This window comes from Lutra lutra, chromosome 9, assembly GCF_902655055.1.
Source record: "Lutra lutra chromosome 9, mLutLut1.2, whole genome shotgun sequence".
NCBI lineage: Eukaryota > Metazoa > Chordata > Mammalia > Carnivora > Mustelidae > Lutra > Lutra lutra.
Window position 1 is genome coordinate 105,005,896 of NC_062286.1, and position 25,203 is coordinate 105,031,098.

The 25,203-nt window shown below is 36.3% G+C and overlaps 1 protein-coding gene across 7 annotated transcripts in view; it reads left to right on the forward strand.

The window, feature by feature from the left end:
• TASP1 (taspase 1) overlaps nucleotides 1–25,203 on the forward strand; it is a 312,933-nt gene that overhangs the window by 102,926 nt on the left and 184,804 nt on the right. For 6 of the 7 annotated variants that reach the window (XM_047745119.1, XM_047745116.1, XM_047745118.1 and 3 more), the window contains 2 exons: nucleotides 18,947–19,066; nucleotides 24,333–24,411. In XM_047745119.1, the coding sequence (XP_047601075.1) occupies nucleotides 18,947–19,066; nucleotides 24,333–24,411 (199 nt within the window). The remainder of the gene's footprint in view (nucleotides 1–18,946; nucleotides 19,067–24,332; nucleotides 24,412–25,203) is intronic. The other variant, XR_007130010.1, reaches the window with a different exon arrangement.

Genomic DNA, 25,203 nt, shown 5'->3' on the forward strand with positions numbered 1-25,203 from the left:
AGGAATAACTAGTTTATATATTTAAGCTTTTCATAAAACTGAAAATTCATTCTGTTAAGTGATTACTTTGAGTTGTAAGTAATGTATTAAAAATTACATATGTATTACCTATCTTGATTACTGAATAAGCCTGTAGAACTTATATATAAATCAGATACATCAATAACTTTATTAAACATATTACATTTGGGGCACGTGGATGGCTCATTTGTTTAAACATCTGGCCTTTGATTTCAGCTCAGGTCATGATCTCAGGGTTATGAGATTGAGCCCCATGATGGCTCTGCACTGGGCATGAAGCCTGCTTAAGATTCTTTCTCTCTCCCTCCCTCTGTGCCCCTCTCCCTTCCCTCTAAAAAATATATTACATTTAATTAATTACCATTACCTCATACAATTATGTAGGTTATGGAGCCTGGTGATCATCATTCCTTTGCAGTATAACTTGGTAGGAATTCTTTAAATGTCTGGTTTCTTGTGCTTTGTGTCAATTCATCAATTATTTAAATTCAGAACTTTCAACCCTTGGTAGCTGAAAAATTACAGTTATCTTTTTTCCTGTGTCAGGAAAAGCTTCTCAGTTCTCATATAAAGATTCAGTAGCTGGTGGGTTGGGTTTCTTCCTAAGTCTTCCTTGAACCCATGCCAGATTATGCCTTAAATCTACACTGAGTGTTAAGTTGTAAGCAAGATAAGATTGAAGCAAGAAGTCATTGTTGACAAATCTTAACTGCTGCTTTTACTTCGTAATGAAAGTAACCAGTGGTTTTTTAGGGGACTTGTAAGTTGGCATCAGATGTTGTCAGCCTTATAAATTCTCCCTCAATTCAGTAGTTCTGTGGAGTCTCGTTTTAATTTTAGTGTAACAGAATTAGTGGAGAAAAAACAAGAACATTTCTTCATTATCACTGGAATAGTCCCAGGTGATCTTGTGTATAATGTAGAAGCCACCATATTGTAGCTTTCCTAAAAGGAAAGACCTCCAGTGGATGGAATTTTATTGGTGCTACAGGTAGAAGAAGCTAGGAACTGACTCAGACCATGGTGTTAAGAGCATCAGATTCTAACTCAAATCTTTTAAATATATCCTCATTTGATATCACCATGTACTAAGGACCTGCGTTGTCGCATTATAGATGTAGTGATGTTGACATATGTACAGCTAATAAGACCAGCAGAATAAACCAATATGTGAAAAGATAAGTGTGTGTATACATGTGTGCACACACACAGAGTAATAACAGGGGTGTTTTAGGGTCAGGTGAAAGAACCGGTGCTTAATTAGGTTGAAGGAGAACTATCTTTGAGTTTTAAAGTCTTGATTGGGCTACTTTTTCTCTAATCAGCCTCAAAGATTTTGATAAATAGATAGATGCCAGGAACCATTTAGAATTCAAGAGATGAGGCTGGGATTACTTGAGGAATTGAGGGACAGGGGCCGGCTAAGAGATGGGGCATAGTGGACCATGAGTTCTAGTCTAAGTCTGCCATTGACCAGTCCAGAGACCTTGGGCAAACATGTAGCCTTTGTAGACTTTAGTTTTCTCAGCATTGAAGTCAGCATGCTGGACCAGGTGATTACCATTGTTCTTTCCAGCTTGATTATTCTCTGATCTATTTTCAGTAGCACTGTGGAGTTTGTCTAGCCCCTTTACTGGATCCTCTCATTAAAAGATTCTTTTCTCTAGTGTATCCTAAACCTGGCATACCATTAGATTCATCTGGGGAATTTTACAACATTCTTAGGCTCTACTCTTAATATACTGAATCAAAATTTGTGGGGATGGATAAGTTATTGGGCCAGCAGTAGAGAGTTATTGCTTTGTTCTGCATAATTATGTCAGAGTGGGCCTAGTAAAACACGTGCCTTGGTAATCATTGTTTAAGTGAACTTGGGACATTCTGTGAGTTAGGAATTACATAGTTGTGTGTAGTTAATAACTTCATGTGCACTGGCACTCATTTAGCTCTCCTCCAGGTAGAGTAGAGCTCCTTACTCCCTTCTCTGTGGTTCAGAGTTTGTCTCCAGATCACTGTTATTGTCCTCAGGCATCTCTTTTAACGACCATTGTTTCTCAGTTTGGCATATAAGTGCTCAAAAATATTTGTTTAATGAATACATTTTTTTTATTTTTGTTTTTTGGTTTTTGGTATTATTACCACCATCAAGTCTGTAAAATTTCATCCTTGATTGCTGGACAGTTGCAGTATCTGCATAACTGGCTTCCCTGCTTCTAGCCTTATTCACTTCCTCCTTAACCTGTGTATCTTATCCCAGGATACATTTTCTTAAAAATACTTGTATTGGTCTTATTGTTCTGGGAGAAACTTCAATAGAGTTTTTACTATTTGTAAGTTATTGTAGTTATTAGCCTGATTTTACAAATCCTCTTGAAACTTGGACCCAGTCTACTTTTTTATTATTTTCCTTTGGGAATTTTCTTTTTCTTTTGCCAAATACATATGATTTTTCATGAATTTACTGAAAGTTCTCACTTCCATGTTTTTGCTTATGTCTCTTTTCCTTCATGTATAATAATAATGGAATGCCAGCCACTTCTCTGCCTGCTGAAATTCTTTTTTTTTTGTAGGTTTACAATGAATTTTAATTATTCTTATTTTTTATTATTAAGTTCAATTAGCCAGCATATAGTACATCATTAGTTTTTGATGTAGTGTTCAACGATTCATTAATTGAGTATAACACCCAGTGCTCATCACCACATGTGCCCTCCTTAATACCATCACCTGGTTACTCCATTCCCATATGCCCCTCCCTTCTCTAACCCTCAGTTTGTTTCCTGGAGTCCAGAGTCTCTCATGGTTTGTCTCCCTCTCTGATTTCTTCCCCTTCAGTTTTCCCTTCTTTCCCCTATTGTCCTCCATGTTAGTCCTTATGTTCCACATGTGAGTGAAACCATATGATAATTTTCTTTCTCTGTTTGACTTAATTCACTTAGCATAATCCCCTCCATTTCCATCCATGTTGATGCAAATTGTGGGTATTCATTCTTTCTGATGGCCGAGTAATATTCCATTGTATATATGAACCACCTCTTGTTCTTTATCCATTCATCTGTTGAAGGACATCTGGGCTTCTTCCATGGTTTGGCTACTGTGGACATTGCTGCTATGAACATTGGAGTGCGTGTGCCCCTTCTTTTCACTACATCTGTATATTTGGGGTAAATACCTAGTACTGCAATTGCTGGGTTGTAGGGTAGCTCTATTTTTAATGTTTTGAGGGACCTCCATACTGTTTTCCAGAATGGCTGTACCAGCTTATATTCCCAACACTGTAGGAGGGTTTCCCTTTCTCCACATCCTTGCCAGCATGTATTTTTTCCTGTCTTATTAATTTTTGCCATTCTAACTGGTGTAAGTTGGTATCTCATTGTGGTTTTGATTTGTATTTCCCCATGCCAAGTGATGTTGAATGTTTTTTTCATGTGTCAGCTATTTGTATGTCTTGTTTGGAGAAGTGTCTGTTCACGTCTTCTGCCCATTTCTAGACTGGATTATTTGTTTTTTGGATGTTGAGTTTGAGAAGGTCTTTATAGATCTTGGATACCAGCCTTTTATCCATAATGTCATTTGCAGATATCTTCTCCCATTCCGTGGGTTGCTTCTTAGTTTTGTTGATTCTTTCCTTTGCTGTGCAAAAGCTTTTTATCTTGATGAAGTCCTGAAAGTTCATATTTGCTTTTATTTCCCTTGCCTTTATAGACATGTCTTGAAAGAGGTCGTTGTGGCCAATGTTAATGTTCTCTTCTAGGATTTTGATGGATTCCTGTCTCACATTTAGGTCTTTCATCCATTTTGAGTTTATCTTTGTGTATTGTGTAAAGGAATGGTCCAATTTCATTCTTCTGCATGTGGCTGTCCAATTTCCCCAGCACTATTTATTGAAGAGACTGTCTTTTTTCCATTGGATATTCTTTCCTAATTTGTCAAAGATTTGTTGACCATTTCTGGGGTCTCTATTCTGTTCCATTGACCTATGTGTCTGTTTTTGTGCCAATACTATGCTGATTTGATTATTGTAGCTTTGTATTATAGCTTGAAGTCAGACATTGTGATACCCCCAGCTTTGGTTTTCTTTTTCAACCATCCTCTGGCAAAATTTCTGGTTCCATGCAAATTTTAGGACTGTTTGTTCCATCTTTGTGAATAATGTCGATGGTATTTTGATAGGGATTGCACTGAAAGTGTAGATTGCTTTGGGCAGCATGGACATTTTCACTATATTTATTCTTCCAAACCACGAGCATGGAATGTTTTCCCATCTCTTTGTGTCTTCCTCAATTTCGTTCATAAGTGTTCTGTGTTTCTAGACTGTAGATCCTTTACTTTGGTTAGGTTTATTCCTAGGTATCTTATAGTTTTTGGTGCTGTTGTAAATGGGATCGATTCCTTAATTTCTCTTTCTTCAGTCACATTGTTATTGGATAGAAATGCAACTGATTTCTGTGAATTGATTTTGTATCCTGCCATGTTGCTGAATTGCTGTATGAGTTCTAGTAGTTTGGGGGTGGAGCCTTTTGGGTTTTCCTCATAAAGTATCATGTCATTCATCTGAGAATAGAGAGAGAGTTTGACCTCCTCTTTGCCATTTGAATGCCTGTTATTTGTTTTTGTTTTCTGATGGCTAGGACTTCAGAAGCTAGGACTTCTGGTACTATGTTGAACAAAAGTGGTGAGAATGGGCATCCCTGTCATGTTCCTGACCTAAAGGGAAATTCTAATCCAAGTCCAGCTCTAATCCAACAACCAGCTCAAATGCCACCCAGATCAGAACAAATTTCTTTCTTCTACTTAGTGCATATAATGGGTATTTAGTAAATGCTTATTGAATTATCTACACATTTGCCATTTTAAGATTGGTGTGTATGGCTACTTTATAATATTGTGTAAGCTCATGGAACCATGAGCATTTTTGTTTCTTTATCCTTATCAGAGTGCCTAGGAACAGTGTCTTTACTCAGCTAACATTACTAACTTAAACATCTACAAAAGATGATTCTAATATTAATTTTGAGATAGACAATCCTATAATGTTATTTTCTTCAGTTGTAAATTTTGTGATCTTTGAAGGTAAGTTTGAATCTATTATTTAAGTGCTTCAAACATACATTAGTTTAAAACAGTGCTTTGCTGTTTACCAGTAAGCGTGTTTCTGGGGATGTAATGAAAAAAGAGATGATACCTGAAGTATTACTAATAATGTAACTGTACTTCCTCAGTATTGTAGAGATCTGAAGATATTATATAAGTAAGTGAGGGAATTGATTGTGGAGAAATGATATTTTAGAAACAGCCCACAATCTCAACTCACCATTTCATAGAGGTGAGTCAGGAAGTGCCCACAAGGGGGCGTGCCCATCTAGAGAAAACTTGACTGAGTTCCTTTCCTGCTATGCAGGTAAAATGTCTGTTTTACAAATACCATCCTAGATCATGTCTTCTTTTCTAGGAAAAAGAATGGACCCTCCCCACTACAAGAATTTCTACCCATTTGCTAGCACCTGTTTATTTGGGTTGTGTGATTTTCCCAGAAGGGACAGGGACACGTAATAAAATAAAAATGGGGGTTGCTTTGCAGGCTTACTGTATGAAACTTGTGATTATTCCCCACCCTCCACTTTTTGCAAGCATTACCATCTCTTCGATGGTCATTTTGGGTCATTTGCTCAAGGGATAGGCAGTGCTTCATTTTCATTGCTCTTTTGATTTGTGTAGCTAGAGGTTATGTGGAACTCACATCAGCAAGTCACCTTGAGTACACAGATGTTAACTTTCCCCCAGAGGTCATGGCCTCACGGGCTCCTTAGTTTTTCTTTCCAATTCCTATTTTCCCTTTGACTTCAGCATTATCACCAGCAAACATTTATCGAGTGCCCTTTATACACAGGCTTTTATGTAGGTTTTAGGGAGTAAATAGGATTTAACACCTAGGCACTGACCATTATATTTGGTTCAGGGGAATTAAACATAAAGGGAACTCATACCATGGAGCATGTGCTAGAAGAGTGAAGGAATCAATGAGGGCCATGGGAATTGGTAGGATGGAGAAATCACTCTACAAACTCACAAAGTTTTTCACTGTAGGCTTCATGGAAGAGGCAGAATTTAAGCTGGGTCTTGGATGAAAGGGTAGGACTTAGATATTTTGGTGGAGAGAAAGAGAAAGCCTTAGATTTAGAAGCCTGTAAGTACAGAAGCTTGGTTACACTACAGAGTTTCTGTAGGACGGTGGTTTCAAACTCAGATGCTTCCCGGGGCCAGTCAGGTAGTCTACATGTGTGAGACAATCTAGAAAGGTGGAGCACTTGGTGATACACATTCCATTTTAAGGTATTTGCAAAACAGAATGTATAATATTAATGTATAACACTTTGCTGTTGAAAGCAAACTCTAGTTTTGGCAGTTTGTAATACCTGTTGTGGGCATGACAACTGATCAGATTCAACTATGCCCAAAATTTAGCAAAACCCAAAAAGGCCATAGAAGGCATTAAGTCCACAGCCAGAGTACTCCCTGGACATTTGTCTACTTTTATTTTCACTATTTAGGAACAATGAGGAGAATATTTTGAAATATGTATGAATGAAGCTTAGCTGGGTGATTGTTTGTTTTAAACACTGGCTTTTGAGTGGTGGGAGTCTGAAAACATTCTGAGGTTAATTTGAATGGGACTTAAGATTTCTGGGATATAGTACTAATCATAATTAATTTGGATAGTATTTTATATCCTAGAATATACTTAGCTTGTTTCCTACTCTTTGTGATTCCTTGATTTCTCTTTACTTTCTAATAAAATTTTAAGGTATTGAGGCATAAAAGGAAAAAGTATGTGGGCATTTTTTCTTTCCCTTTTGTTTTTTAATATGCTTATCTTTAGTAGTTGTGTATTTATGATTTTTAATAATTTATATTTTGGAGAGTATACTCATAATTGTATAGTCAAATAGATATTGTTTTAAAAAGCTCATATCAAATAAAGTAACTTATTACTGTATTACTAAAGTCAGTGTCAAATATTGAATCTGTGGAGAGGGTTAAGTTTAAATCCAGGTTAAAGGACCCATCCCAATTGTCCCGGGCATGGTGTTTCATCGTTAGGAATAGACTCCAGATTGTCGAAGTTACCTTCTAGTACTTTATCTGTTATTCCCCACTGCTTTAAGACTCAGTTCAAAGGCCAGCGGAGCTCTGGTATTTAAAAGAAAAAGTGTAATTTTATCCAGAGAAGGTAAACGTATGCCCTGAAATGAAAGAAAGACCAGAGGTCCAGACCACGGCCAGGTGTTCCTGGAAAGAGCCAAATTGGACAACTAAATTGAAAAAGGTTGCCTGCTCTTATTAAAGAGACTTTGTTGCTGTCTATTTAATTAGCAAGGTCTTAGTTCATTTATTTGGGTGTTTTTTAATCTGCCCAGGTAATGAAGTTCATAGCCTATTAGTGAATATGCTGGTAGCATGTTGCGTTATCTCTGTCATTGAAGTACTGTGATATATGTGCCTGTATGAAGTGAAACTGCCAAATCATCTTGATTTCCTCCTCCCTTGAACATGTTTCTCAGACGTGATGACTTGAGGTTAAGGTAGTCTCCGGTGGAAAAAGCAAAGTTAAAGCTAAAGCATAGTATATATGTTACTTATGTAGAGCTTTTAAGAAAGTGATTTGGAATTAGAGAAAGTGAATTGGTTAGTCAAAAATAAAAGAGTGTGATCTGGTGCCAGATGACCCAAAAGAATGGGAGGGCAGTAAAGTTTTGCCAAAAGAAAAACATTGAATGGAAGAGTGTGGACCAATATCAAGACATCTGATTTCTTTATAGATTAAGTGAGGGCTTAATGTTTGATGGTAAGAGTCTAAGAAGTTTGTTTTGAACAATAGGCCGGAGGGCATGCAAAACCTCCTGAAATAAAGATCACTCCTGTATCCTGAGAAGGGGGTCTGGACTTATGTGTGGTTATTATGAGGACCAGGCAGAGATTTCACAGTAGTTGTTTAGGGACATACTTTTGGAAAGAGCCTATTCAGAAGTGATGTGCAAAATTGTTACACTTAGGGATGATCTAAATATGAAATAATCAGAGAGAAATATGTGAGGTAATTAGGAAAATTGCTTTAGATAGGCTGAGTTTGGATCTTGCATATGTATTGAGCAAGATGCAATTTTAGAGGGCATGGAGTTTGATTTATTAATGAGGGTCAATTAAAAACTATTCATGATAGTTTGTTAGTTGCTATGTACAGGTTGACAGGGAGCAAGATAAGCCACAAAAGATCCTAGGACAAGCCAAGCATATGATGAGTTTTCCCAGAGCAGGTGGTTTCAGGTTGAGCCTTTAGGTGCAAGGGCCTCCTGTGTGGTTGGGAAGAGATTAAGGAAATCCTTTCTGGAGTTATTTGAGGCCTCAGGACTTGCAGAAACAGTATTTTGGTATGGGATGGGGAGCAGGGGTGTGGGGAGCCACTTTTACATTGGACAAAGTGTGAGTGAGGAGGAATGTCTATCTGCTATTACTTTAGAAAGCCAGGGCTCTCTTTGGAGAAGAGGGAGGAGGGCTGGACCTTTGCTGAGATTTAGGTGACACACAGAGAAAATTGTTGCCTATCAGATTTACTTTATTCAGTTCATTCATTCAACAAGTAGTTTTTTCATAGAACCAACTTTGCCTTTTTCCCCCAATCTATTTATTTAATGTTTATTTCTCTTTCACTAATTTTTCATCTTATTTTTGTTTTCTTCTTTCTCTTTGTGTTTATATTGTTCTGAAACTTCTTTAGTTGGAAGAACACTTAGGTCATGTTTTGTTCTTTTCTAATATCAACATTTTGGGTATAAGTTTTTCTCTATGTACCACTTTTGCTGTATTCCACAAGTTTTGAAATGTAGTATTTTTTATTCATTATTAAGTGTTTTTATTTCTATTTAGATTTCTTGCTTGATTCATAAGTTATTTTGAAATATTTTTTCTTTTTGAATTTCCAAATTTTGTTTACTTTTATTGACTCCTAACTTAATTGTATCATAGTCAGAGAGCATATTTTATTTGATATTATTTCCTGAAATTTGTTGTAACTTAGTTTGTGGTTTTGTATATGATCAGGTTTTATAAATATTTATATGCATTTGAAAATGTTTCCTTTTGGTGTAGCCACTCTGGAGAACAGTATGAAGATTCCTCAAAAAAAAAAAAATTTTTTTTTTAAAAGATTTTATTTATTTATTTAACAGACAGAGATCACAAGTAGGCAGAGAGGCAGGCAGAGAGAGAGGGGGAAGCAGGCTCCCCGCCGAGCAGAGAGCCCAATGCGGGGCTCGATCCCAGGACCCTGGGATCATGACCTGAGCTGAAGGCAGAGGCTTAACCCACTGAGCCACACAGGCGCCCCCCTCAAAAATTTAAAAATAGAACTACCTGTGATCCAGTAATTGCTCCAGTAGATATTTACTCAAAGTATACAAAAATATAGATTCAAAGGGGTACATGCACCCCAGTGTTTATTGCAGCATTATTAATAATAGCCAAACTATGGAGAGAGCCCAAATGTCCATGGACTAATGAATAGATAAAGTAGAGGTGTTACTATGAAGTATTACTCAGCCATCGAAAAAATGAAATCTTGCCATTTGCAATGACATGGATGGAGCTAGAGAGTGTAATGCTAAGTGAAATAAGTTAGAGAAAGACATACCATATAATCTCATTCATATGTGGAATTTAAGAAAGAAAACAGCTGAACATATAGGAAGGGGGAAATCAAAAAAAGGAGAGAAGGAAACAAACCGTAAGAGACTCTGAACAATAAAGAACAAATTGAGGGTTTGATGGAGGGAGGTGGGTGGGGGAGGGGCTAGATGGGTGATGGGTATTAAAGAGGTACTTAGGATTAGCACTGGCTTTTGTATGTAAGTGATGGATCACTGAATTCTATTCCAGAAATCAATATTGCATTGTGTGTTAACTAACTAAAATTTAAATAAAAAAAAGAAAATAATGTTTCCCCTCTAATTGTTGGGAACAGAATTCTATAAAAGTTAGGCAATCACACTTTTTAATGTATAATTTGGGTCTTCTGTTTCTTACTGGTAGTTGAAAGAAATGTATTGAAATATCTCATTATGAGTGTGGTTTGTTGCTTTCTCCTTGTTGGTATGCTTTTGCTTTATATACATTTGAGCTATTCTTATTTGGTATATGCAAATTTAGAATTACTCTCTCTCTCTATCTGGTGTTAAACTTCCAGCATTTATCATGTAGAGATTTTTTCTCTATTAATAACTTTTGTCTTAACAGTTAATTTGCTCGACATTAATATAGTTACATTGTTTGGACTGGTACCTGCTTGGCATATCACTTTTCCCTCCATCCTTTTACTTTCAACTTTTCCATATCCTTATGCTTTAAGTATATCTCCTATGAATAACATACAGCCATATCTCAAAATCTAACCTGACATTCTAATAACATGTTATTATTTTTAAAGACAACATTAGTTTCGATTTACATGCTGTTTTGCCATTTTATTTGCTTCCTTTCATGCCTGATTATCCTTCTTGGATTATTGTCTTAAGTCTGTTTGAGCTTCTCTAACAACATACCGTAGACTGGGTGGCTTATAAACAAAAGAACTTTGTTTTTCACAGTTCTCTAGTTGGGGAAGTCCAGCATCGAAACCCGGACAGTTGAGAGCTTGCTTCCTGGATGGCCATCTTTGTGCTATAACCTCATATGGCAGAAGGAAGGGGTAGGGAAACTTCTTGGGTGTCTCTAGAAGGGCATGAATCCCATTCAAAAGGGCTCTGCCATCTTTCAGTGCCCCCACCTCCTAGTAGCATCACATGGCAGCTAGAATTTCAACATGTGAATTTTGGAAGGATACAAACATTCACAACAACAAGAAAATTTTTATTTTATTTTATTTAGTTAGTTAACAAATGCCTATTGAAATCTTTGTTGCAGACGTTTGGGATTCATCAGTGAACGAAAAGATTTGTACTCACGCTGAGTTTACTTTCTAAGAGAGTGAGTTGTTGAGAGGCAAGATTTATTTATTTTCATCTTTTTCTTAAGAATTAGGGAATAACCAGTGTTGACCTCACAGTAAGTGTCAGGCAGGGCAGGACACAAACATTCAAATCATAACAATTATTTTCCTCTTTTTGAAATATATAATTTACTTGCTTATTCATGCATCCATGCAACAAATCTTTATTGAATGCCTAAGAGATGTGAAGTGCTTTTCTCAGTGCTTAGCAAATGGCAGTGAATAAACCATAGAAAGAGTGCTGTCTTTTGTGGAGCTTCTAGTCTTGAGGGGGAGATTGGCAATTTAAGTCATACAAAAATCAATTGTACAGTTTAGGAGATGTCGAGATGTTATAGAAAAAAAAAAGTTTAGCCAAGAAAGGGAGATTAGGTCTGCTTATGAGTAGGTGGTAGGGAGGACATAGAGGTCAGGTTGTAGTATTAAAAGGAATGGTCCTTCAGGCATTCGTTAAGTGCAGGTCGCTTGGTGGTAGACTCACTTTACTTACTGATTTAAAAATGTCTTTATTTTATTTTTGTTCCTAAAAGATAATCTTGTTGGGCACCTGCTTCTAGGTTTATAGTTACTTTTCTCTGAGTAGCCTTGAAGGTATACCACAATCTTCTGGCTTTCGTTGGGCTTCTGGCAGTTCTGTCATTCTATTGTGGGTGATCTTTTCTTTCTAGCTGGCTCCTTTCCTTTCTCTGTGGCTTCTGGGAGATCTGGATTCTTATATCTCATCAGTTCTGGGAAATTTTAGCCTTTTCTCTTTCATTATTTTTTCTTATTTATTCTGCCTGTTCCTTCCAGTTGGACATATGTTAGACTTTCTCTCACCCATACTTTTTTTTCTATCTCTTTTATGTTTTACTACTTAACAGTTACTACTTAACAGTTGTAATCAACTGTGTTTTAAATGTTATATAAATATAAATGTATTATAGTATTAGGACAGAAATAGAAAATTTGTTCATGACTTGATGTTTTGAATTCTTCATTGTGTACTTTTAGATAAATGCATCAGCTATTGATTTTTTTAGAGGTAAAGCTTACGTGTGGTGCAATGCTTATATCTTGAGTATATAATTTGATGAATTTCGACATGCATAAAGCCATGTAGTTCATACCACTATCAAAATATAAAACATTGCCATTACTCCAGAAGGTTTTCTCATGCCCCTTCATAGTCAAGACCCTTCCTAAGACAACCATTTTTCTGATTCTTTTTCACTGCAGAGCAGTTTTACCTTTTCTAAACTTTTGTATAAATGGGATCATATATTATATAGTCTGTTGTGTCCAGCTTCTTTTACTCAGTGGACACCTAAAAGATTATCCATACTGTTGTACATATCACTAGTTCCTTTTTATTGCTTGGACAGTCCTCCCCTGTTGCCTTTATCACAATTTGTGTACGCATTTCCCTCTTGATAGGCATTTGGGTTGTTTCCAGCTTTTGACTGTTGAAGTTAAAAGTGCTGTGAACATTTTTGACAAGTCTTTTGTTTTATGTATTTTGATTTCTATTGGGTAAATATTTAGGGTTTTAATTGCTACATTCATGTTTAATTTAAAATTAATTTTTTTAACATTTTACTTTATTTTTTTAGTGTTCTAAGATTCATAGTTTATGCACCACACCCAGGGCTCCATGAAATACGTGCCCTCCTTAATACCTACCACCAGTCTCATCCATCCTTCCACCACCCCCCTTTCCAAAACCCTCAGTTTGTTTCTCAGAGTCCACAGTATCTCATGCTTTGTCTCCCCCTCCAATTTCCCCCAGTTCACTTTTTCTTTCCTTCTCCTAATGTCCTCCATGTTATTCCTTATGCTCCACAAGTAAGTGAAACCATATGATAATTGATTCTCTCTACTTGATTTATTTCATTCAGCATAATCTCCTCTGGTCCCGTCCATTTTGATAAAAAAGTTGGGTATTCATCCTTTCTGATGGAGGCGTAATATTCCGTTATATATATGGACCATATCTTCTTTATCCATTCATCTGTTGAAGAGCATCTTGGCTCTTTCCACAGTTTGGCAACTGTAGCTATTGCTGCTATGAACATTGGAGTACATATGGCCCTTCTTTTTACTAAATCTGTATTTTGGGCGTAAATACCCAGTAGTACAATTGCAGGGTCATAGGGTAGCTCTATTTTTAATTTCTTAAGGAATCCCCACACTGTTTTCCAAAGTGGCTGCACCAACTTGCATTTCCACCAACAGTGTAAGAGGATTCCTCTTTCTCCACATCCTCTCGAACACTTGTTGTTTACTGTCTTGTTAATTTTGGGCATTCTAACTGGTGTAAGGTGGTATCTCAATGTGGTTTTGATTTGAATCTCCCTGATGGCTAATGATGACGAACATTTTTTCTTGTGTCTGGTAGCCATTTGTGTATCTTCTTTGGAGAATTTGAAATTTTTGATTTAGAATTTAAAAATTGTGATTAATATTTATTCCAGAAAAACAAGAAACCAAATCAGAATTTTTAAACCAGTATTTGTAGTCACTGAGGCTTATTCTCTAAGTATTTTGATCAGATGAATGCAGTTTAATGATCTGGCTAATATTATATTAAGGACTTTGTCAGACTTATCATTCTTAAATTCCTCAATTTTTATTTTAATTCCAGTATATCTTAGGTTTACTTTCCTTAACCAGTGGTTCATTATAAGTATAAAATAATTTTAATTTAACAGCATATGAATAAGAATAAAAATGATTTAAAGCTGTATGAAACTACCCTTGTGGTTTTTACTCTTCAGATATGTAATAATTTAAGTCATGAGTATGTTCATCTGGTCTCTTCCATCACTTACATGTGCGCTCTCAGCATGCACACTGAGGCTCTCAAACTGCTCCATTTTGAAACAAACAAACCCTTAGTTCATTATTTGAAATATTGTTTTAAAAACCAAGATTAAAACCATGGCTTTTTCTACCTCGAATGTTGCAAGCCTCAGAAGACTGTCTAGGTGTTCTGACATTTGGAAAACATTGTCTTCTGCTGTATTTCAGGGTTTAGAATTTTTAGGTAATCCTTTGGAGCTTTGTTATGGTATGAACTTTAATTAAAGTTGTGTAGTGTAGATATATTAAAGCCCCTTAAAAGCATGGTTAACCCACTTCATTTTTATTTTGAGCTAAAAATGTTTCTGGTAACTTTTGTTGAGTGATTTAAGGAATAAATAACAATTTTTTAGTAATTTTTTTCTCTGTAGTAGATATGTTTGACTCTAATTTGTGTAGTGTTGCAAAGATATTTAATGCATACTTATTTATTTATTTTTTAATATTTTATTCATTTATTTGACAGACAGTGATTACAAGTAGACAGGCAGACAGAGAGAGAGAGGGAGGGGGAAGCAGGCTCTCCGCTGAGCAGAGAGCCCGATGCGGGGCTTGATCCCAGAACGCTGAGATCATGACCTGAGCCGAAGGCAGAGGCTTTAACCCACTGAGCCACCCAGGCGCCCCTAATGCATACTTATTAAGCAAAGAAAATAAGGGATTATTTAAGAATAGACATCTTGACTATAATTAACAGAAACATCATTTATAGTACTGGGCATCAGAAGGGTGATTTTCTTTTTTTAATTTAAATTCAATTAGTGAACATATAATACATTATTAGTTTTGGATATAATGTTCAGTGATTCATTAGTTGTGTATAACACCTGGTGCTTATCACATCCTGTGCCCTCCTTAATACCCATCACACAGTTACCCCATTCCCCCACCCACCTTCCTTTCTACAACCCTCAGTTTGTTTCCTGGAATCAAGAGTCTGTCATGGTTTGTCTCCCTCTCTGATTTCTTCCCATTCAGTTTTTCTTCCCCAGAAGGGTGATTTTTCTTTGGAGAGAGGGAAAAGGTCATTGGGTATTCTTATTTCCAAATTTTCCTTGGTTTCAGCCAAGCCAGATACACAAGAGTAGATAATTCTCACTAATACATGCTTTGTTTACCCATTCCTAATATTTTTAATCCTCTAGTGGCTCCACTGTGGGGCTGGTTTTTGGGAGATAGACATGGAGCCAGTCTAGGTCACTGATAGCTGGAACTAATTCCATGGTTAGAATATTCAAAGACGTAAAGCTCTATGCTGCCATTAATGTACTGTCATGGAGGGCGTAAGTCATCTGCTTTTCTCAAGTGGAAACTCATGCCAGTTATAATCTTGCTCATAATCCTAACAAAGGTGTATGTTGAAGATTTGGGATCTTTTAAAAAAATGTATTTGTTTTTATTATTGTATTGGGTTATTTCCGCTGACTACCAGTTTCAGGATGCACTTATATGTTTGAGATATTATTCTTGCTTTTTAGCTATCTGATACTTGAATAATTCTGTATAGAAGAAAGGCCAGGTTAATGAGATAGGTAACTGATAGATGATGTCTCTTGGCAGATTTCAGAGTTAGAACACAGATTAGAAACATAATTTTATGGTGCGAAGTACCTACACTTTGTTTTAAGTGATTTGTTCTTTTTGATGTAGTTATGTGTTACTTAATGTAATTTTACAGTGATTGTGTAATAGCCATCTCCAGATTAGGGCAGAGAAAAATTAAAACTTTTGACATTAAGCCCAACATGATTACTAGTTTATTGGTGAGTTGAAGAAAGTTTTATTTCCGTGTTTTTCATAACACATGCAATCTCTATGCCAACTTAATATACATGTGTTTATTATAAGGGGAACTGTATGATTTATACAGTTGCTTTTTAGTCACTATTTTATCAAATAAGTATTGGAAATAGCATGTTTCAGTTGAGGACAATAGGTACATGTGTACCTATGTGGAGCATGTACTTTTAAGTATTTATGGAGTGTAAGAGCATAATAGTCGCTCTATATACTAACAGTCATTGTGTGTTTTTTAACCTTTCTAAGATTTCATTTCTGTACAAATGAGTTCTGTGAAATTATTATGGCTAAAATACCAGTGTTTGTCTTTCACTCAATTTATCTACACTTCATAAAAATGCTTAAATCTTACTTCATCATCCTTAAATTTGCCTTTCAGTATATGAAATCTATGAACTAATTCTTAAATATTTATGAAGTAATTCTGATTTTTGCAGGTGTTGCAAGCCTCTAGGAATATTTAGCTTAATTTGGAACAGCATTCTGTAGTTTTTGCTTGATTTTTCATTCTTAAAAACCAAGTTACAGTAAATCCATCTACATGTAATATTTTTGTATCTTTCTCTAGTAGTTTGATTAGATAAGAGTCCTTATAGTTTATGATAATGAAATGCTAAGAAAATTGTTTCATAAGTAATATATATCATTGTGTATACATTATCTATCCCCTCAGCTAAAATTCCGTTTTACAGAATGCTTGGGATGAGCAGTCACAGTTAATAAAGAACTAATGAAGAATACCCTTTCTTGACTTTATTGTTGTTAAGGAAAGTATTTTATAGTTTCTGTTTATTTGTATGAGAGTTCTCTGTTTCTAAAAGAACCAGTATGAGATCAGTACTTTAAGGTACTTTACAGTATGTTCACTGTGGTACGATCATGGTGATATGCTGCCAATTGATAGTTGCACCAGATAGAACTTAAATCTTTTATGTTGACATAATGCTAATGCTGAAGTTTCTCCTTCAGCAGATTTGTGCCCATAAACTTATTTGCCTTAAAATGAGTAGAGCAGATGTTTGGCTGATAATGAATCCCATAGGATGCTATTTTACCTTGTTTCTTAAGGTAGGGTCTGAGGACCAGCAATATCAGCATTGCTGGAGAGGTTGTTAAGTGGAGAGTCTTGACCAGTGCCAGATTACTTAATCAGGATCTGCATTTAACAGATTCTCAGATGATTTGTGTGTACATTAAACTTGGAGAAGGCCTCCTGTCGAAGACATAAGACTTGGCATCTGGAAAGGAACAGATACATCTCTATTTGAGGTTGCAAGGGTATAAAGATATAGGAATTATTTCCTAGAATAATGAAGGAAATGTTTCCCCTTTAAAGTACATTTCTCTTTAGGGTTATTCTTTTTTTTTTTTTTCTGGAATAAAATGCCTAATGCAATTCTTTACTTTTATCTTACCTACCAAAGAAAATAAACTTTACTTCTTCCATAGCAAATGAGGAAACCTAGTTATTGTTAAGTCTTCCCTAAGGTAGTGGCATCCTCTGGATTTGCATGAAACTGAGTGTTGAGAAAAGAGATGGAAAACTGAGGCCTTGATATTAGAATAGCCTTGCATGTATCATCACTTGTTTTTCTTGTTTCTGTGACACCCTGGATGCAGACATGCTTTATATCTTCCTAACTGAAGACTAAGTATCCCTTCATGTCTGCTGTATGTAAAATCAGTCAGTCAGCCCATTCCTCAGAGAGTTTACGGTCAGGTTAGGGAGCTATCTTCGAAACTCAGGCAGTCTGCCACCTGCGCAATTGTGGTATTCCTGGATATGGCCTAGACTTCCCCTGACTGTGGTTAAAAGGGAAAGAGGGAATAAAGCACTTATTTCAGTCGGCTACATGTTTTCTATTAAAGTAAGTAGTGTCCTAGTGTATCAGTATATTTAAGAGGAGTTAGAATCTAGAGCAAAAACCAAAGAAATGTAAATGTCTAGAAGTACCTTCTCCTAACCGACTTCATGTAATATTTGTTGAGGCATACTCTACTTCTGGATTTTTAAATTTGCTTGAAGTAAAAAACTTTTGCTTACATTGTGTCTCCACTATTTTCAGAACTCCCTTCAATGTTGCTCACCTTCTAAGGTGGCCCTAGGAACTCACTGACTTTTCTGGGGATTGCCTGAGAGTGTCATTTGAAAACTCGTTAGCCAGGGATCCCTCTGTACAAATGAAGTATTGCTCAGCAGTATGGGCAATAAACTACGCAGGAGGAGGAGCTGGTCTTGTTGAGCCTGGAGTTGTGCCTGGGCTCTTTTATGCATTTTTGGGGGTGGGGGTGAAGGTGGGAGTCTTGGGTTGTGGGGCATAGTTTAAAAACCAGAACTCTAGAGTGAGAACATTGCAATGACTGTTGTTAACCTAAAGACCTGCAGTAGCCTCTCTTGTTAATATACACAAAGAGATTTTTTTTGGAAACTTTTTCCCTGTTTTCTGTGATTCTGATTTTTATCCAGAATTGTAAGGGTTGTCTCTCTTGCACAGGTGACCCAGAAATCTTTGAGGTAGGAGACAGCTGCTTGTAGTCAATATATGTGAAAAGCCTTAAGCTTGTGGGACTTGGGACAAGATACAGAAATGCAAAGATACCTCCCAGGAATGTACAATTTTCTGCTATATAGTTGGCAAGCATATTATTAATACAGCAGAGGAAGGAGGTGGCCATCAATTTCTCACAAGCAAGGAATTATAAAAGAAAATTGTAACATCGTATACTTCAAATTGTGACCACCATTCTCTTTATCTATTGTATTAAATATATTATTTTTAGAAATTTATATACAATATTTTTAGAAGTACTAAAAATCGTACTTATTGGTTCATTTATGCCATAGATCTTCTCCTCTTACAAATTTTCAATCATGAACTTAATACCTGAGATTAAGGGGACACTGCGATATGCTATTTTATATTAGATTGTGTTTTTTCTTTTTCCCTTAGGAATGCTAGGCTTATTATTAGAGAAAAGCAACAAGACACTTTTTGCTCAGGATCTTTCAGTAGAAAATACATTTTGACTTGAACAGGGTTTTAGTGGCAACCTGATAATAGATTGGTACTAATATTAATAGATTAATTAATATTAATAGGTTAATATTAATAACTCAATAATAGATTAATAGATTAAGAGTTTGTTGAATTATGTCATGATTGTATTGAAAAGTGCTGTGTGGTCATATCAAATTGTGACACTCTGTGCTCAGTGAGTGCTCATATCCTGTTCACTCTCCAGGAGAATGACTCAGGCACTTTGGACACAGTGGGCGCTGTAGTGGTGGACCATGAAGGGAACGTTGCTGCTGCTGTCTCCAGTGGAGGCTTGGCCTTGAAACATCCAGGGAGAGTTGGACAGGTAAGTATTACAGGGTTTTTAAACTAGCTTTTCAATTTAAAACACAGAATTTTCTAGCTCACCATTTTTTTAAGCCAGCAAAACGTTTTTTCATTTGAAAAAATATATATATTATTGTGATTTTTTTTAAACATTTATATAATTCCAGATTCTAAAAAAAAACCTCTCTCATAGAGTTCTTTTTGATCTTTAAAGTCAGTAGTACTATGTTTTGTTACTTCCAACAGGCTGAGTATTGGGTATTTAGTAGACATTAAAAAAAAATATGAGTTGATCTTCATTTTCTTTCTTTGCAAATGTCATTCTCTATGGGAGTAAACACTACCTAACTATATTGTTGCTTGCTTTTTAGGTGGGAAATGATTTTAGAGTAACATTGTGTATTTCCTCCATTCAAGGAATAGTAAAATTTTAATGCTCTAAATCCCTCTTCTGATAAAGCACTTTAGGTATTTTATAGACTAACCAGTATTTCAGGTCACCAACATATGATGATACCACTCAAGAAATCTTTCTGATTTATGTGTAATTGGCATATTCCCAGTTCAGTTGCACATCTTCACCATTCCTTCTCCCCCCATCTCCAAACTTTAGTTCTGTACTGAGAATGATATTTCACAATCCATTTGATCTAGTAAGCTTTCTGAGCATAAACCAATTTGGTACATTGCTTATGGGCTTAATAAATATTTGTTGAGTGAACTAATGATTCCTGGAGTCTGTTAAAGTAGTTGCAAGCATTGTGCTTAAGCTCAGTACTTAGATCTCGTGTTACATGTAGAGCACTGCTTGGCATTCTCTCTATGTATGTCTTGTCTCTCACATTTGAAAAAGAGTAGGTATCACAGTTGTTTTGGACATGGTGGTTAATGAATGCTTGGAATAGAGTGATCCGATTCATGGAGGACATCTTTGCAATCTCCAAGTGATATTCCCTGATCTGCCCTTTATGTGTATAAGCCTCTTCAAATCCCATGGGGGGATGGGGTAGGGAAGAATAATTAATTTTGTGCTACTCTTTGCCTACTGTACAGGGGGATTTATGGGGAATGATTACTTAACATGTGTAAAATGCTTTGAACTCATTATAAAAAGCCTATGTCTGGTCATGGTGTTTTTCCACATTATGAAACCCTGTGTATTTGTCAAGTTTGGAATAAGAACCAAGCTTGGCATATCAGATTTGGATGCCTGGGTGGAGAAAGAGAGTGAAAAGCCAGCATAGCCGACTTCGTTGCCTTGCAATTCCCATGACTTTCTCACTGTTTTTTGTTTGTTTTGGTTAGCAAAATAGCAACAGCAGAACCAAGGATAGTTCTGGTCTATGTTAGGAGGATATTACATTGAACAATCTTGAAGCCATTCTGCCACTACACATGGGACTGTCCTGGAAAAAGAAATACTTCTGTAAAACTCAAACATATTGATTTGCCCCAATTAGCTAGTGTATGAAAACACAGTTTGTGAGAGATGAAAATCAGGAAAGGGTGTGGTGGGTAAGGGTAAAGGTACTTACCAGGAAAATGCATTTGTTTAATTGGATTATATTGCTTGGATAGAGGAGCTGTAATAAGCCTGGAAATATGAAAGCATCAGTTGACAGTAGGAAACCATTCTTCTTGATGATCAAGAAGGAAATAAAATATACAAAGTGTTGAAAAAAAAAAAGACTTTTAAAAATATGCTAAAAATAGATGCTTTTAAATACATTTTAAGTGTACAGTGAACTGTTTCAAAGTCTTAGCATATTAATTACCCTGCTCTAGACATATAATAACTGTTCCTATGGTGAAGTGGCAATTTAAATTAGAATTTATTTACTTGGCTTACCAACAATAGTTAGAATTTACAACTGGGACAGAAGAAAGGAATGATTACATCCCACTCTCCCTCCACTCTCAACTCAGCCCCACACAAATATGTAGTTGAGTTTAGTGGTTAAGAGTGTGAATTTTGGATTCAAATAAACCTTTATTCTAATCTCACCTCTCCCTTATTGTAAACAAATTGTTCAATGTCTTTTTTTTTTTTTTTAAGATCTTATTTATTTATTTGACAGACAGAGATCACAAGTAGGCAGAGAGGCAGGCAGAGAGAAGGCGGGGAAGCAGGCTCCCTGCTGAGCAGAGAGCCGGATGTGGGGTTTGATCCCAGGACCCTGGGATCATGACCAGAGCCAAAGGCAGAGTCTTTAACCCACTGAGCCACCCAGTTGCCCCTGTTCAACATCTTTAAGCTCCACTTTCCACAACTGTAAAATGGGTATCGTTACCTTACAAAGTTCTAGAAGATTAAATGACGTATTTAAATTGCTTGCCATAGTCCCTCATAATATAGCTATATATTAGCTAGAACTGTCTCTTGCTATGTACAGTAAGTGTGTTCATTCATGTGATCCTACAGCAACATTATGAGGTGGGGGTTTTTGTTATGCTCATTTTATAAAGGAAAAGAAGTTCCAAAAAAGATTAAATAATAATAATAATGATATTTATATGATCTATTTTTACTGAATGTTAATACCTTTGTTAAATGTTGAGGAAGTTTTACTACTAAAAAAAAAAAAGCTTATTTTTATTTTTTAAAGCCCTGCTTAAGGTTGTTATTATTTTTTTTAAGATTTATTTGTTTATTTTAGAGAGAGTTGGTGGGGGGGTGCAGAAGGAGAGAGAGAAGCAGACTCTTGGCTGAGCATGGAGCCTGACGTGGGACTCAGTCACAATCCTGAGATCATGACCAGAGCCCAAATCAAGAGTTGGATACTTAGCCACCTGTGCCACCTAAGTGCCCCAAGCTTGTAATATTTTATCCAAAGAAGTGATAAGAGAGGGACAGTCTCTGGTTCTTTCTTTTATCTGACCTATCACTGTCTCAGCTCAACTGGTTTCAGAAGTTTAAGATGGAAGACAACTTTAGATCATGAAATTGAGGGGAAGTGGCATAAAGGGAATTCGCTTAGAGAGAAGAAACAAAGAGTAAGAGTAAGTCTTTTTTTTTTTTTTTTTTTTCTTAATAAAAGGACCCCTGTAGGTTCCTAAGAGGTGTCCTTGTGGCCTTATTTGCTATTTTTGGGTCCAGGCTCCTGGTCAAGATAATTGTGGCGAATGGCAAGGATAGTGGGTTTTCAGTGAAGGCAATGATCAGGGTTTTCAGTGAAGGAAGAGTAGGCCCTTCCCCTCAGGTGGCTTATTCTCTGAGGCTTTGGCTCACCTAGGAACTGTCCCAGGTAATACCAATTGAATGGCTTATCCCCCACGTTTGCCAGTTTGGTTCTGAAATCCATGTGTGGAATCCCTTCTATAGGGCTTTCAGTTCCCACTCTGACCCAACAATCTTGTGTATTTTAGAAGCATGGTGTTTTCAAAGGCAATAATAGATTTTCTACTCTTTGCCATATTGGCAATGTTGTATTGAGTTCTTTGTTCTACTTATAAGGCTATTGCCGGTGACAACTGAGGGTGGCAACTGTGGGTCACCTGAGCATGGGAGACTTCATCTCCAATTATCTTGGACATTGGATTATTTCTCAAGGAGAGTGATTAAGGGCGTAGGGTGTGTGTGTGTGTGCATCTCAAAGTCTTGAGGAACAGTTCACAAATCTAGGATTCTCTTGAGTGAGAAAAGAGTAATCAGGGCACTCAGATAGCTGTTTTTAAAAATTTAGAGGACTTCAGAAGGGAGGGTAAAGTAATTCCAGAGAGTAGAACCAGGATTAGCGGATGGAAGTTATGATAAAGCGGATGTTCATTAAAGCAATCTAAGGAAGAACTTTTAGCCAAAGATAAGTGTCCAGAAGGGGAATGTGTTCTCTCATGAAGTATCAAGGTTCTTGGTATGAGAAGTGCCTGGGATATTTCATGGAAATTCCTGCTCTGGATAGAATATTGAAGCAAATGAGTTCTGAAGTCCCTATTAGGAAAAAAAAAGGAATATTGTAGAAAGCTGGTCTGTCTGGTTACCATTCCCATCTTAGCTTCTTTCCCCACTCCTTACAAGTGATGTCTTTGAAAAGAATAGTTACTATTTTATGGGAGTATTTTTTCCTTCATTAGTCAGAAGTCATACTGAAAACTCCGAGTATTGTGGCTTGTCGTCGTAGTCCTTTTTTTCACTCAATAATATTTTTGGAGTTTTTTTTTATTAGTTTCTAAAAATCTTTTTGAAAAAGTTGAATTCTTTATTTGGAACTTTCTGCAATGAATACTGCATATTGCTGGGCAAATGTTTAACCATTTCTTTACTGATGGACATCTGTGCTTTCAATTTTCCATTCTTTACCAAACTTGAGGTGGTGCATATTCTTGAGCAGACTTCCTTATATTCTCTATGCTCGCTATCAAAGGGGTTTTCTACTTCTGCTTCTAACTAAGGACTGGAAAAGTTACCAGTTTCATTTCCCCTCCCAAAGGCAGAGAAGTCATTGTGGATATTGAAGAGATGAATCCAGACATTCTGGGTGGCATTATTAAAAACAAAATAAGGATGATTGTTATATTCTTTTATAAAACCACAGTAATTTGTGTTATTGGTGGTTTCAGGCATATAAATCTGTTCTACTGCCTCATAAAGTAATTAACTTGAATTGATCTTTTTTGGCTCCTTTCTTTGTATCTGGAGAATCTAGCACAGTGGTGAACATATACTGGGACCTTTGATAGTAACTGTTTGCAGTTCCTGCTGTGCCACTTTAAGGGCGGCATGGCAGAAGCCCTCCTAAATGGGGTTTTTTAGAGTATGCCAGGAGGACCACCTGCATCCCAGCCCTCCTGGGGCCCTGGTTAATAATGCCGATTCCATGGGCAACCCCCAGACCACTGAATCAGAATATCTGGGAACCACGGTCCTATCACCAAACTTCTCAAGCAATTTGACATATACATATATTTGACATATAGTTTGAGAGCCACTATTTTAAGGCAACCACATGAGCCAGAAGAGAGGAATTTGTCTGAACTGGCTGACAAACTATAATTGGGGAAAGGTTGTTCAAGGAAAAAAACTACTGCTGATGAGAGTCTAAAAACTTTCTTCTGCCCTTTTCTGAAAAATTTTAGATTAATACAGTAATTGAAGATACAGTTTAAAATAGTGTTAGAACCATTGTTTGGGTAGGTCTTACACAGTCTCTGGTATTATTTCCCAGTTGCTATGCATCATTATTAAACCAGGCTTTATTAGATGGGTATGATTTTGTCTTTTGTTGAAGGCAAGTAATTACACATAATATTTCTGAAATACATTGTGTACCTATTTTCTCTTTTCTCAGGCTGCTCTTTATGGATGTGGCTGCTGGGCTGAAAATACTGGAGCTCATAATCCCTACTCTACAGCTGTGAGTACCTCAGGTATTTGCTGATTTCATGACCATTTTTCATAACTGCTACATTGTAGGTCATTTAATGATTGAAAAGAATATTTTTGTGTAAACATAAAGCATGTGCTAAGGCACTGCATAGACTAGAGCATTTATGCCTGAAAGATCTTTGATATATGGGAGCTTTTAAGGATTGTTTCACAATGTAAGTATCCCAATGTAAATGTTTTGCTAACATTTCATTACAGCTCTGGAATTAACTATAACAGTTACATTTTTAATGTTTTTTTTTCTCTAGAGATTCAGGATAGTGCCAAATTTAGATCACAAAAGATATAAAAGCAACAAGGTATTTCAAAAATTAGGTAATCTCTTGAATAAAATGTCGGGGCAGAAAATATAAGATGTATTTCAAAATGTATGTGTGTATATGTGTGTGTATGCATATATGTGTATATATATATGTATTTATATGTATATATATATATATTTATATTTAAACATTTTATTTATTTATTTGAGAGAGAGAGAGTTCCATAAGCAGGGGAGGGGCAGAGGGAGAAGGAGAAGCAGACTGAACTGCACAGAGAGGCTTGATCCCAGGACCCCGAGATCATGACCTGAGCCAAAGTCAGATGCTTAACCAACTGAGCCACCCAGGCTCTTCAAATTGTGTATTTTATGACATCTACTCATCTAGCTACACTTTTAATTAAATGCAGGTCCTCTTTTAGTATCTGTGTTAGAAGTTGTTATCATTCATCCTTTTTGATGGCTGAGTAATATTCCATTGTAGATACGTACCACATCTTCTTTATCCATT